This window comes from Gymnogyps californianus, chromosome 5 (assembly GCF_018139145.2).
Source record: "Gymnogyps californianus isolate 813 chromosome 5, ASM1813914v2, whole genome shotgun sequence".
NCBI classification, from domain to species: domain Eukaryota; kingdom Metazoa; phylum Chordata; class Aves; order Accipitriformes; family Cathartidae; genus Gymnogyps; species Gymnogyps californianus.
In genome coordinates, this window is record NC_059475.1 from 27,546,588 (window position 1) to 27,558,535 (window position 11,948).

The following is an 11,948-nucleotide window of genomic DNA, read 5'->3' on the forward strand; positions in this document are numbered from 1 at the left end:
AGCTTGGTTATCAGACAGGTATGAATATCCTGTAATATTTACCTATGCCATCTTCCTTTAACGTTACTTCTGTTCTGGTTCCTACATTCATTCTGTTGCTTAAGCACTTGTTTAAAAAAAACCTTACTGAAACAAACCATTCTGTCACTATGTCTGGCTGCTTCTTTTACCTCTGTGGAACAGGACAAACCCACCTACCAGGGCCATTAGGTTGTCAACTGTAACTGCTGAAACCTTTTATCTCAAGATTACTCAAGGTTACATCCATCACTTAAGTTTCAACTATTTCTTTACATTGGTTTTGCTTTATAATTGGAGATTTTCACTACATCCTGGGACATTTTCCAGCCCTTTCTGGTATCTTACAATAATGTTAGTAATTAAAGAAGCTGGCTCTTCACATTATAGCCTTTTCTTGTTCTGTAATGTGCTTCTAGGGCTCCTGTTTCTCCCATTCTTGTGGTTAGCCTCTGCAACAGGACAGTGTGCATCAGCTATCGCCTCTCCAGGGGCTTTGACTTCCACCCTTCAAACATTTAACTCTTCCATCTGTTCACCATTCCTGTAAGCAACTTTTTATCATTTCATTTTCTTTCTGCCTTCACCCACCCATGAGCGATGGATGCTATTTTCTTTCTTAGGGTAAGAGAATTAAGATTCATACCTTTACCCTCCCAGAGTTATGGCTTTCAACACAGCTGGGAGTTTTGATCTCTTTCCCTCTATGAGTTGACTCTTCTTTTTAACTGAAGAAAGCCTTTGGCAATTGTTTATTTCCTATGTAACTATTTTTCCAACTTCCAGGGAGCAGAGTATAGAGGGTTTGGCCTTGGCCTGTTTTCTTGGGCCTTTGTCTGCTCTGTGACAGATACAGTTTGCTGGTTCAATAGTTGGGGTATTTCTGAATATGTTCCTGAAGCAAGTTACACAGTTTGATCACCAATTGTAACACTTTGGATACAATCACAAAGGATGAATCCCCCGTCCCCTCACACAAGGTTTCCGCTGTCCCTAAGGACAGGGGAGCCACCGAGCAGGGAGGACTTCAGGACCCAGGGAATCATCCCCTTCCCTCGCAGCCTGCTGCTGCCTTTTCATTCAAGCACCTTGGTCAGGTTTAAGCCAGTTTACAAGTTGGCCGAGGGTTGAACCCTGGCCGTGGTGTGACGTTTAAGTGTAACACTTAAGTCTACGTGCATGCCTGATACCTGATGAGGCCCTGCCAGCATGAAGGACCCCAACCATCCGACAGATCTGTGCGCTTGTCACCCCGGAGCGTTGCAGCAGCACCCCGAAGCCCTGGTGAAGCCCTGCCAGCATGGTGGAGCCCCACCAGCCAGGAGACCCATGTGCTTGCTGCCTGAAGCTGTAAGGGTAACAGCTGCACAAGATCTCCAGCCAGCCAGGTGGTCCACGTGTCTGCTGCCCCAAAGCATAATGATTATCAGCATTATAATGCAGCATACTGTGTGACCATTCCCCATGCCAGCGTATGGGACCAGGCAGGCACCCATCCTTTTCTTCGCTATCCTTCTTCCAGTAAGGTGTTTGTCACCAGGATCCTGCCAGCTACACCAAATGTAATGCAGTGGTGCAAGTGTTTGTTATGGATCCCAGTAAGAAAGGCACTCAGAGCCCATAATGTATTAATTAAAATACTGTTTATTGGACATAACACAAGAAAGGGTATAGCATTAGATAACTGTCGTGGTTTAACCCCAGCCGGCAACTAAGGACCACACAGCCACTCGCTCACTTCCCCCCCCACGGTGGGATGGGGGAGAGAATCAGAAGAGTAAAAGTGAGAAAACTCGTGGGTTGAGATAAAGACAGTTTAATCGGTAAAGCAAAAGCTGCGCGCGCAAGCAAAGCAAAACAAGGAATTCACTCACCACTTCCCACCGGCAGGCAGGTGTTCAGCCATCTCCAGGAAAGCAGGGCTCCATCACGTGTAAGGGTTACTTGGGAAGACAAACACCATCACTCTGAATGTCCCCCCACTTCCTTCTTCCCCCAGCTTTATATGCTGAGCATGACATCATATGGTATGGAATATCCCTTTGGTCAGTTGGGGTCAGCTGTCCCAGCTGCATCCCCTCCAAGCTTCTTGTGCACCCCCAGCCTACTCACTGGTGGGGTGGTGTGAGGAGCAGAAAAGGCCTTGACTCCATGTAAGCACTGCTCAGCAGTAACAAAAACATCCCTGTATTATCAACACTGTTTTCAGCACAAATCCAAAACATAGCCCCATACCAGCTACTATGAAGAAAATTAACTCTATCCCAGCCAAAGCCAGCACAATAATCCTACACCCCTCCAGATGCTGCAAACACCAAGCTGTACAGCATCGGACAGATACCTAGTCAGGCCATGGCACGCTGCACACATCCCATCCATGTTGAGGTTCACCAGCATCGTGGTCTTCAGGGGTTTTATAGGATTTTCTTAGGAGTAAACAACTTTATTCATCGTTTTGCTGTCAAGCAAAAGGTTGTTTACATAAGAACATGCTGCTTCTAAGATAAAGACACGGTGGTGGCATCATCACCAGGTGCCCAGTGGGAGCCACCTATGGGCTCCTCAGTCAGGATTAGCCAGCTAAATTTATGCTGTAGCCAAGTGATACGTGCAGCACAGCACAGACCTGCCCCTACCTACTCAGATCAACAGTTAGGTGAATAATGTTTCTGTGAAGACCTCCTAATTCATAATTGCTCCTACTTTTTCTCTCCTGTTATCGCAGAATAAAGAAGGTAGTCACAGGTCAGCAGATTAAGCAATAGGGGCCTGGATTCTCCCCTTCCCCCAGTTGCTCCCCCTTCTCTCCTGGTTCTGCTGTGACAGAGGGCACATGCTTCAAACACAGCACACGAGCCCAGCTCCAGTGAGAACACTTTGCAGCTGTGTCAATATTTGAAAACAGCAAGAGTTAGGATAGGCACCAAAGGGAGAGCAGTGGGAAGCACTGCGGCTTCAAATACAAGCCCCCCTCATACGTCTGTGCTCCCACTGGTCTGTGTCCAAGCACTCAGGGCTCATCTGCTGACTGAGCTCATCTGCCCCCTGACTTTAAAGAAAATGGCTAAAAATAAGGACACTCAAAGGTTTATTAGCTGAATTCATCTTCTATCCTCACTTCCCATCAAAGTGTCATGGATCTGACTCTAGCACCTTGTCTGCAAACCGGTTGTAAAAGTTTATGGAAAAAGTTGAATGCAGAAACCGCAAAGAGTGGCTTTTCAGGTTGTCACATTACTATGTTCATAGCACCCCAAAAGGGAACTGTGCTACTGATGATTCCCCAGTGACACCATGCCCTCCTCCTCTTGTGCAGTGGGCATAAAAAGCCCAGAGAATTTAAGACCCTAAACAAAACTTTTTTGGGGAAATGTAGATGTTAAGAGAGGCGCAAGACAGAGAGCAAGAATATCTAAAAATGAGGATGCAGCAAATGAAAGCGGTGTTTGTATAACACGTGAAAACAGAGTCCAGAGCGGGCAAGTCTGAAAGACCTCTGTTAGGTCTGGTATTGTTGGTCTCTTCCTATGAGGTCAAGTTCATGTGGCACTGGGAACTGTGCACTTCCCGAAATGGGACCAACTTCCTTCAGCGTGCCTCAGTTGGCAAATGAGCACTGAAGAAAACGGAGCAGTGGGAATATTGGGGTGTAGTTGTGGTGGTGCTGTCTTTTAGCTTTTTTGTGCGGGAGCAGGAAAGAAGTGGAAGAGAGGAAGCAAGAATGTGAGAAAAAGAACAAGGCAAACAGACTAATGAACCCAACTTGAACGTGCAGAGGAAAGGCAAAATTTTCTGAGCATACCGAGATGAACTGTTGAACCCTTACCTGGAGAGGTGAGGAGCCTCTCAGCTGGGGACAGTGAAAATTGCACTGTACAATGCTATTCGCATAGTGAGACATGAAGCTATCCTTTCATGTCCTCAGACAGACCGTCCGTAAGGCCAGGAAGCCGACAGCAAGCAAAACAGGTGACAGTGGAGAAGGAACGCTCAGCCCTAGCTCCAAGGCAGGACTTTGCTTCTGCTAATTGTGAAAAATGCTCTTCAAAAAACCCACAACAGAGACACCTTGTAAACACTTGGGAAGCTGCTTCCCAACAATGTCTGGCATCAGCATCACCTTCAAATGATCAGAAGTGCTGCTGATCTCCAAGAGTAAGAGCCCAGGAAAGTGCCTGAATAGCAACAATTAATTAGAGAAAGAAAAACTTGAAAGGAAGGTGTTGTTCAAAGCCGCTGCTTTGAGACTTTTCCTGCCTTCTCCATGGTGCGCTGTCACCCACTGACAGCGTAACAGAGGCAGAGCAGAAGCACTGCTCATTAACGCTATGGGTTTCTTCTCTAAGAAGTTATTCCCATCAACAGCCAATGCCTTCCCTGCACTAAACCCAGCATGTGGCACGTGTAGGCTCATAGCTCCAAGGAGCAGCTACCGAAAAGACCCAGGTCTACACAGGCAGTTACCTCCAAGGCTGCTAATTCTGCCTGGCGCTGAGCCACAGGGCCTCACTGCCACAGAGAGACAAGACAGCTAGGTTTTTTGTTGTTTTTTTACCCCATTTTAATAAGTACAGAAGAAGATCAGCCACGGCAGGCTGGGATAGTCAGGTCCCAGTCTCAACCTCCACCACTTCTGCCACTGCTCCGAAGCCCACCCCCTCCTGGATGATGACCACGTCACTCGGTGAGCCCTCATCCTGCACTATAATGCATTTGTCCTCATGCTCGGAGATGGTGATTTCAATGATGTCCTTTGCCGACGGCAAATGCCCAGTGGGCTTCCCGTGTGCCCCAGGATCTGGGGGGCTGCCTTGAGACTGGTAAGTAGCAATGCAGTGACCGCTGGCTGTGATCAGCAGCTCAGCCTCATTTGCTGGCCCTGGCACCTCCACCATGAGCAAGGTGGGCTCTGCCGCAACCTCCTCCTGGTGGCCTTTCCTCTGAGGCTTTTTCCTTGCTGCCTGGGGTAGGTCCACAGCAAGTGAGGCCACTGCAGTGGTGAGTTCCTCAGGGTCCTTTTCCGCCTTGTGGGTGAGCACATGGCGCGCAAGGCTCTGGGGAAGGGTGTAGCCCATGCCACAGAGCTCGCACTTGTAGGGCTTGCCTGCCAGGTGGGATTTCTGATGGCGCCGCAGCTTCGTGGCCAGGGTGTAGGACTTGCCGCACTGCTCACAGCGGAAAGGGCGCTCGCCTGTGTGCAAGCGCTCGTGGGCACGCAGCGTGTGGGGGTCCCGCAGCGCCTTGCCGCACACGGTGCACAGGTGGGCCTCACCTGTGTGGGAGATGAGATGTCGCCGCAGCTCCGGCAGCTTGGGGAAGGCGTCGCCGCAGAAGCGGCACTTGTAGGGCTTCTCGCCCGTGTGCAGCCGGAGGTGCTCGCGCAGGTTGCTCTGCTGTCGGAAGTCCTTGCCGCAGTAAGGACAGGCGTAAGGGCGCTCCCCCGTGTGCAGGCGCATGTGGTTGCGCAAGGAGCCGGGGTTGGCCAGGTGGCGTCCACATATGGCACACTGGCATCCCTTGGGACCAGCTGGGCCAGTCCCAGTGGCCAGGTGGATCTTCCTGTGAATGCGGAGAGAGGGCCGGCGTGCAAAGGCCTTGCCACACTGCTCACAGGAGAAGGGGCGCTGGCCGGTGTGCAGGACCTGGTGCTCCTGCAGGTCTCGTTTGGTGCGGTAAGCCTTGTCACACTGGGTGCACTGGAAAGGCCGCACACCCCGGTGGGCCAGCACGTGGGCCTTGAAGCTCTCCTCTGAACTATAGCTCTTGCCACACTCCGTGCACAGGAATGGCTTGTGGCCAGCATGGACAAAGTGGTGCTTCTTGAGGTGGCAGAGCTGCAGGAAGGCTTTACCACACTCCCCACAGCGGTACCTGCGCTTGGTCATCTCCTTCTGGGACAGAGCTTTTGGTGGGGGGCCTGGGCTGCCAGAATGACCCTCCACCAGCTCCATATACTCCTCCTGCCCCTCAGGCACCTCCAGTGGGCCCTTTCCCCCATGCTCTGGGGATGCCAGTCTGGAGTCTTTCGAAGCTTTGCTCTCTTTCTCACAAGTCTCTACACTGTCTCCTTCAGAAGGACTGGGCTGCTGCGATTCCTGCCCAGCTGTCCTGCCACCACAGTCCTGCAGGCACTTCTGGGGCTGGCTGGCCAGAGCATGCACCTTGCATGGCTTGCCAACCAAGTGAGCACTGAGTCGAACCCTGCCTGACGGCGACAACAGATACAGGTCTCCTGGACATGCCTCTTTATGCCCCATCTCCACTTCTTCTGCTGCAGATCCGGGATCCACACCCTTGTCCAGTTCTTCCTTGCACCTGCCATTGGCCTTAATGGTTGAGATGGTCTGGAGGTGCTGATCCTCAGTCCTCAGCACCTTGGCATGCCATGGCTTATGTTCGGAAGCTGTGCTTTCCTCTTCTTGCAGCCTGTGGAAATGTTTGGCGGCCAGCCTGCTAATCTCAGCAGGGACATCAAGGACTGTGGTTTCATCAGCTGCCACCTTGGAGACACTGGGATCCCCTGCACAAACACAAAAGCATAGTGGGTGAATTAACGCTAGCTGTTGTTATATGACACGATTGCTGCTGGATCAGAGGAACGTGAACGTTGGAGACATGCTCTGCTATGCAGTAATCCCGGGGCTCTGGCATGAAAACCATTATTTTTATGACCTTTTTTTTCCTTTTAAACTGGGGAAGATGGGGGGAATCTCTGTTCTCTCACCACAGACAGTATCCGTGCGGTATTTCTAGTATTTCACGGGCAGTATTTCTAAGAGATATCATCATGACTGGCATAAAACAGGGCGGCATGCTCCTTTCTCAGCTGGTAGCTCTTAAAGGCGACGCAAGGTCAGGACAGCCATCTCGGAGGGGCTGCGGGGCCAACACGCCAGGGCACAGATGCCGGGGACAGCTGAAGGCGCCGGGTCGCCAGCACCCGCAGCCCGGGAAGGCCAGGCCGCTCATTTCACCCAGCCTGGGACGCGCCTCCCCGGCGCGGCACCTACCTGCGAGGGGCTCCGCCGCCGTCCCGCCGGGAGAGGCCCCGTCCCCCTGCACCGCCACCGCCGCCTCCGCCTCCGCGGCGGCCGCCAGCCGCCCCCTCGGCCCGGCCTCCCGCGGCGCCGCTATCCCCTCGCCTCCGTCCGGCCGCCGCTCCTCCGCCGCGGCCCCGCGGGCCTCCTCGGGCCAGTAGAGCAGCTCCGCGCCCGCCGCGATGGGCAGCCGCGCCCGCAGCTGCAGCCGGCCGCCCGCCCGGCCCAGCGCCACGTTGGCCTCCGCCTCCTTCGGGCTCCGCTGCACCAGGCTGCAAGGCACGGCCACAGCGTCGGCCGCGGGCACGGCCGCCCGCCCGCCCCGCCGCCCCCGGTACTCACCTCCTCCACCCCAGCCCCGCCGCCTCCTCCCGGGCCCCGCCGGGCGGCCCCAGGAGCGCCCCGGCCGGCAGGGCCCGGCCCACGCACCACACGCCCGTGCCCCGCGCCCGGGACAGCGACGGCCCCAGCGCCAGCCCGGGCGGCAGGCTCCGCAGCGCCGGGCAGACAGCGCCGGGCGGCTCCTCGGGACCCTCGGGACCCGGCCCGCCGCCGCCCACGGGGGACAAGCCGGCGCCGGGGCGCTCCATGCCGGCGGAACGGTGCGAGGGAGCGGCGGGCGCGCCCGGACGGCGTCCGGCGGCGGGCGGGGCGGGGCGGTGTTCTCCCGGCGGCGGGCCGCGCTTCCGGCGGGCGGCGGATGCCGGCGGGGGGGTTGACAGGCGGGCGGGCCGGGCGGCGGCCGGCGGCGGCGGCAGGTACCGGCGGCAAGCACCGGCGGCAAGCGGGGCGTGGTGCCGGGAGAGCGCAGCCGGGCCCTTCGTGCAGCAGCGGCGGCAGCGGGGCCCGGGGCGGGCCGCGCCGCGGGGGCACGGCGGCCTGTCGTGGCGCTGCCGGGGCGGGGCGGGGCGGGGAAGGGGCCCGGCGGCGGGGCTGAGGCTGAGCGGGCGGGTCGGGGCTGGGCCCGGAGCCCCGACCCCCGATCCCCCTGCCCGGGTGTTGCCGAGCCCGGGGGGCGCCGGGCTTGCCCCGTGCGGGGAGGCGGTTGTTTCTGCGGGAAACGCCGAGCCCGGGTCCTCGCTGACCGCCCCGCGGGAGGCTGCGGGGCGCGGCGGGAAGAGCCCGTCCGGTAAAGCGCCGCGGGCACCTGGGCGGGGAGAGCAAGGGCTCGGAGTCCGCGGAGTTTTGGTCACTTCTTTGGTGTTGGCGGGGTAGCGTACTGCCGGAGCCGGGGCACGGGGCCGGGCCGGATCAGGCTCTAGCCCTCGCTGCTGGCTTGTCCCGTCCCCAGCGGCGGGCACTGGCCGGTGGCTGCAGAAGACGGTGTAAGAGCGCTGCGGCAGGGGTGGGGGGTGGCTTGCCATCCCTTTTGGTGCCTAACGGCAGGGGCTGTGAAATGTCCCTCCGTTATGCAGTTGGCATGTACTGTGGGAGCTTGGGATTTTCTTTTAACAGCGTAAATAGCAAATCTTGGAGTCTCTTATTTGAATTTTGAAGTTGGCTCTGGGTGGTCACAGGAGCTCAGTCTAAGGGAATGGGAGAGAATCAGATGTATGGTGGAGAGGAGGAGGAGGAGAGGTGCAGCCCCTGTAGGGCTGTGCATGCCCCCGTTTCCTCACATGCTCTGCATGTGATGGGTGAATCCTGCACGGCGCTGATAGCAGCCTCTGTACTTTGTGCTACGGCTCCAAGAGAGGAAGCAGAGCTCAGCACTTTTGCTCTCAGACCCTGCAGAGAACCACTATGAGGAGGTTAATTGCTAGCTGGGATGGATTTCCAGCAGGCACGGAGGTGGCCTTCAGCAAAGGGTTTGACATGACTGGGGAAGGAAGGCTGCTCATTTAAAAAGCTGTTACAATAATGAAGGACCAAAGAGTTTCCCCAAGCAATAGTGTGTCTGTCCTGAGTTAGTTGGTCACGGTGAGCCAGGCAAAGCTGGTCTGGCTCTTGACCCTTCGGTTCTTTCAGGGTAGTACCGGGGTAGTGATGCTCTTGGTAGTATCGTCAGTCTTGATGTGAGGGAAGACTTGGGCTGGACTTTATCGGTGAGTCTCAGTCCTGGAGCTCATTCACGCGAGTGAGTACTTTGAAGATCTGCTGCTGAGTAACCACTTCCTTTTTTCGCAATGTGCTTGATATTAAGACTATAGCAAAGTGCAGGGACTTGATTGACGTGTACAGAAAAATAGACATTTGTGCAAATGAAACGAAACTGAGAGGAGGTGTAGATGGCAGCAGAGTCAGGAAAATAATGTAGCCACCCCAGAACTGGGATTCCTTTGGGTCTGAGCATTGCTTATTAATCGGGCAGGGAAGAAGAGGCCACTTGGCTTTTGTAATTCTTTATTGTGTGTAAGTACAGGCCCAGGGCATGGTAATACATGCATGGGCATATTTTGATGTGTAGATTTACTTCTGAATTAATAGCACATCTGGAGGAAAAACAGGAAAAGGAAACTGCCGAATAAGTGCAGCTTAGAAATAAGTGATGGAAACTGGAATTGCAGAAAAAAAACAGTCTGTGTGAACAGCAGCCACCAAGACTTCATAGATACAAGTGAACGGTCTTCCCTGGGTAAATTCTGGTGGGATCTTGTATAAGGAGTCTCCAGCTCAGAATTTGTGTGAAAATTGTATTGTAAAGGGCTGAGGTTTCTCTCCTTCAGCAGAATGTGCCGTTCTCCAGCACGTGTCTCTGTTACCAAGAAAGTCAATTTTTATTAGACAGCAAGTGTTCAGGTCAACTAGTGTAGGTGCAGAAAACATACTTAAATGCTTGGGAAAATGGAAACAGTTGGCTCTTTAGAGTCTCGCAGTAAGTAAATGCTTCTGATGTCAAGTGTGATTCTTCAGTTTTTAAATGTTTGACTAGGCTTTTTACTTTTTAAATCTAGGTAAGTCATTTTTCTTACCTTATGATTGGCTATACAGGGTGTATCACTTGCATCTTGTCATGACATTCATCTAAAACAAGTGGGGTTCTTAAATTGTGTTAAGTCTAGTGAAATGCTGTTTTTTGACAACCATTTCACCCTTATACTGATACAGATGGACTTTCTGTTCAATGTCAGGTCCTGCTTACGGGTCATTTTTGAGTACACAGGGAAAAATCTCATGCAGCTGCATTGTCAGGAAGTGAAATGTACACCCTTATACTAAGATTCCCAAGTGGTTTCTTACATCCTAACTCCAGGTCTCTCTTTCTCAGTGCCTGCTAGTTCCCAGGCATTTAGAGGATTATATTTTTCTAAACTGTTCTAGGGTTACCTGATATGAGACCCTGTGCTTTTGTCTTTTGCACTGTTGGGAAAGGGCTGGGGAAAATTCTGCAGAAAACCACCTGGGGCTCTCTGGGAGCTACAGTCTGGTTCACAAGAAGGAACCGAAATCTAAGAGGTCTTTTGCTCTGGATCCTGCTTCCATTAACATTTCTGCCATGGAGCCCTAACCTAGAGCCAAGGAGTGGAGCTGCCTGCCTGGCTGTGGAAAGCACGTGGAGGTATCTGGGGAGTCTGGTCTTCCTTCTTCCACATGGTACCACACTAGGATTAATTTTATGCCTGAGGGGAAATCCTCCAGCGCTGTCTAATAACCAGTTCTTCTGCCTCTTATCAAGTGCTGCAAGTTGACTGTGAAGCCAAGTCGTGATCCGTGTACGGACAAGTGAGGACGCTTGGTGTCTTGCTGGCCTATGGCAGTACCATCACTGCTCTGTGGGAGGATTTGGGTTGGTCCCTAAGCACTTCAGGACCTCGCTTTGGGGACACTGTTGCTACTGGGCATCCCCAAGAATCTCACATGAAAGGCATCTCAGTGGATGGCAGCAGTTGAACGTAGGTCCTCTGTCCCCACCGGGGCCAGGAAGTCCCTGGGAGCTGGGAATGCTGAGGGGCTGCCCTGGGGGGCTGTGGATGCTTCCTCAGCGTGGGCTGCTGGGTTGTGGGGCTGCTGAGCTGCAGTGAGGAATGCTTTAAGCATACTGAGTCATCAGAGTTGGTGCCTGGCGTTACCATAGAAATTGGATCAGCTGCTAGGGGTGGGGAGTCCTTGTCCCTTGGCTCCGCTGTGTGGTTCCAGCATGAGCTCACGGTGCAAGGGAACCTGATTTCTTGCTCCTTGTCCCTTCAAGATCAGAGGAGGTCAGGCAGCTCTCGCAGCCCTCACCGGAGAGCAGGGAATAATTTTGCTTGGGTCTCTGCCTGGGTGCAGTGGTCAGACCTTGTGTGTTTGCCGTGCTGTCTTGGTGATCTGCTGCCCATATATATCTTGCTCTTACATAGTTTGGGAAACTTATTTCATTTGCTTAGCAATAGCTCCTAGCCCTTTGGGAGCCCCAGAGAGGTGAAAACTGGTTGTAAACTGGTGAGTAGCAGATAAGGGAGGAAAGGAAGTAATAAGCATGGAGTGATCCAGAGGGAGGGGACAAACACTGAATATCCAATTTCCTGTACTCTCAAAATGCATCCCCAAGCTTGGTCATGAGTGTTGCCCTGAGCATGGATGTGATGCCTTTGAGTGCTCAGTCTCTCACATGTTTTGTCCTCTGTGCTCACAGCCGAGTAACTGTTTCATCATCTTCTCTGGATAAATACACACATTCAAGCTCTAGGGATGGAAGATGCAAAACATCGTTGCCCCCCTCCATTCTGCTAAAGGAAATAGCTTTACTGTGAATATAATCTTTCCACACAAAGGCGTTGTGCCTCCTCAGATCATCTTTGAACCCTTTGCTCTCCTCATAATGCAAAACAAGCACAAGCCTGTCTGAGAAACAGCGTTACAGAGAGTCTTGCTGATGCAAGGTGTCATTGTTTTGCTACAGTTCCTCTTGGCTTGCTGCCTGTTGGCCACTGAACTACTGTCCGTGTGGTCTGTCTGAGCAATCCAGATCTA

At 53.5% G+C, this 11,948-nt stretch overlaps 1 protein-coding gene across 1 annotated transcript; it reads right to left on the reverse strand.

Annotated features, from left to right (window-relative positions):
- Positions 1-4,567: 4,567 nt before the first annotated feature.
- ZNF408 (zinc finger protein 408) lies at positions 4,568-7,645 on the reverse strand. The gene is made up of 3 exons (XM_050897051.1): positions 7,485-7,645; positions 7,029-7,327; positions 4,568-6,538 (listed from the first exon to the last, which is right to left on the reverse strand). The coding sequence occupies exons 1-3, from the start codon at positions 7,643-7,645 to the stop codon at positions 4,623-4,625; spliced, it is 2,376 nt and encodes a 791-aa protein (XP_050753008.1). The 3' UTR covers positions 4,568-4,622.
- Between the last annotated feature and the right edge of the window lie 4,303 nt (positions 7,646-11,948).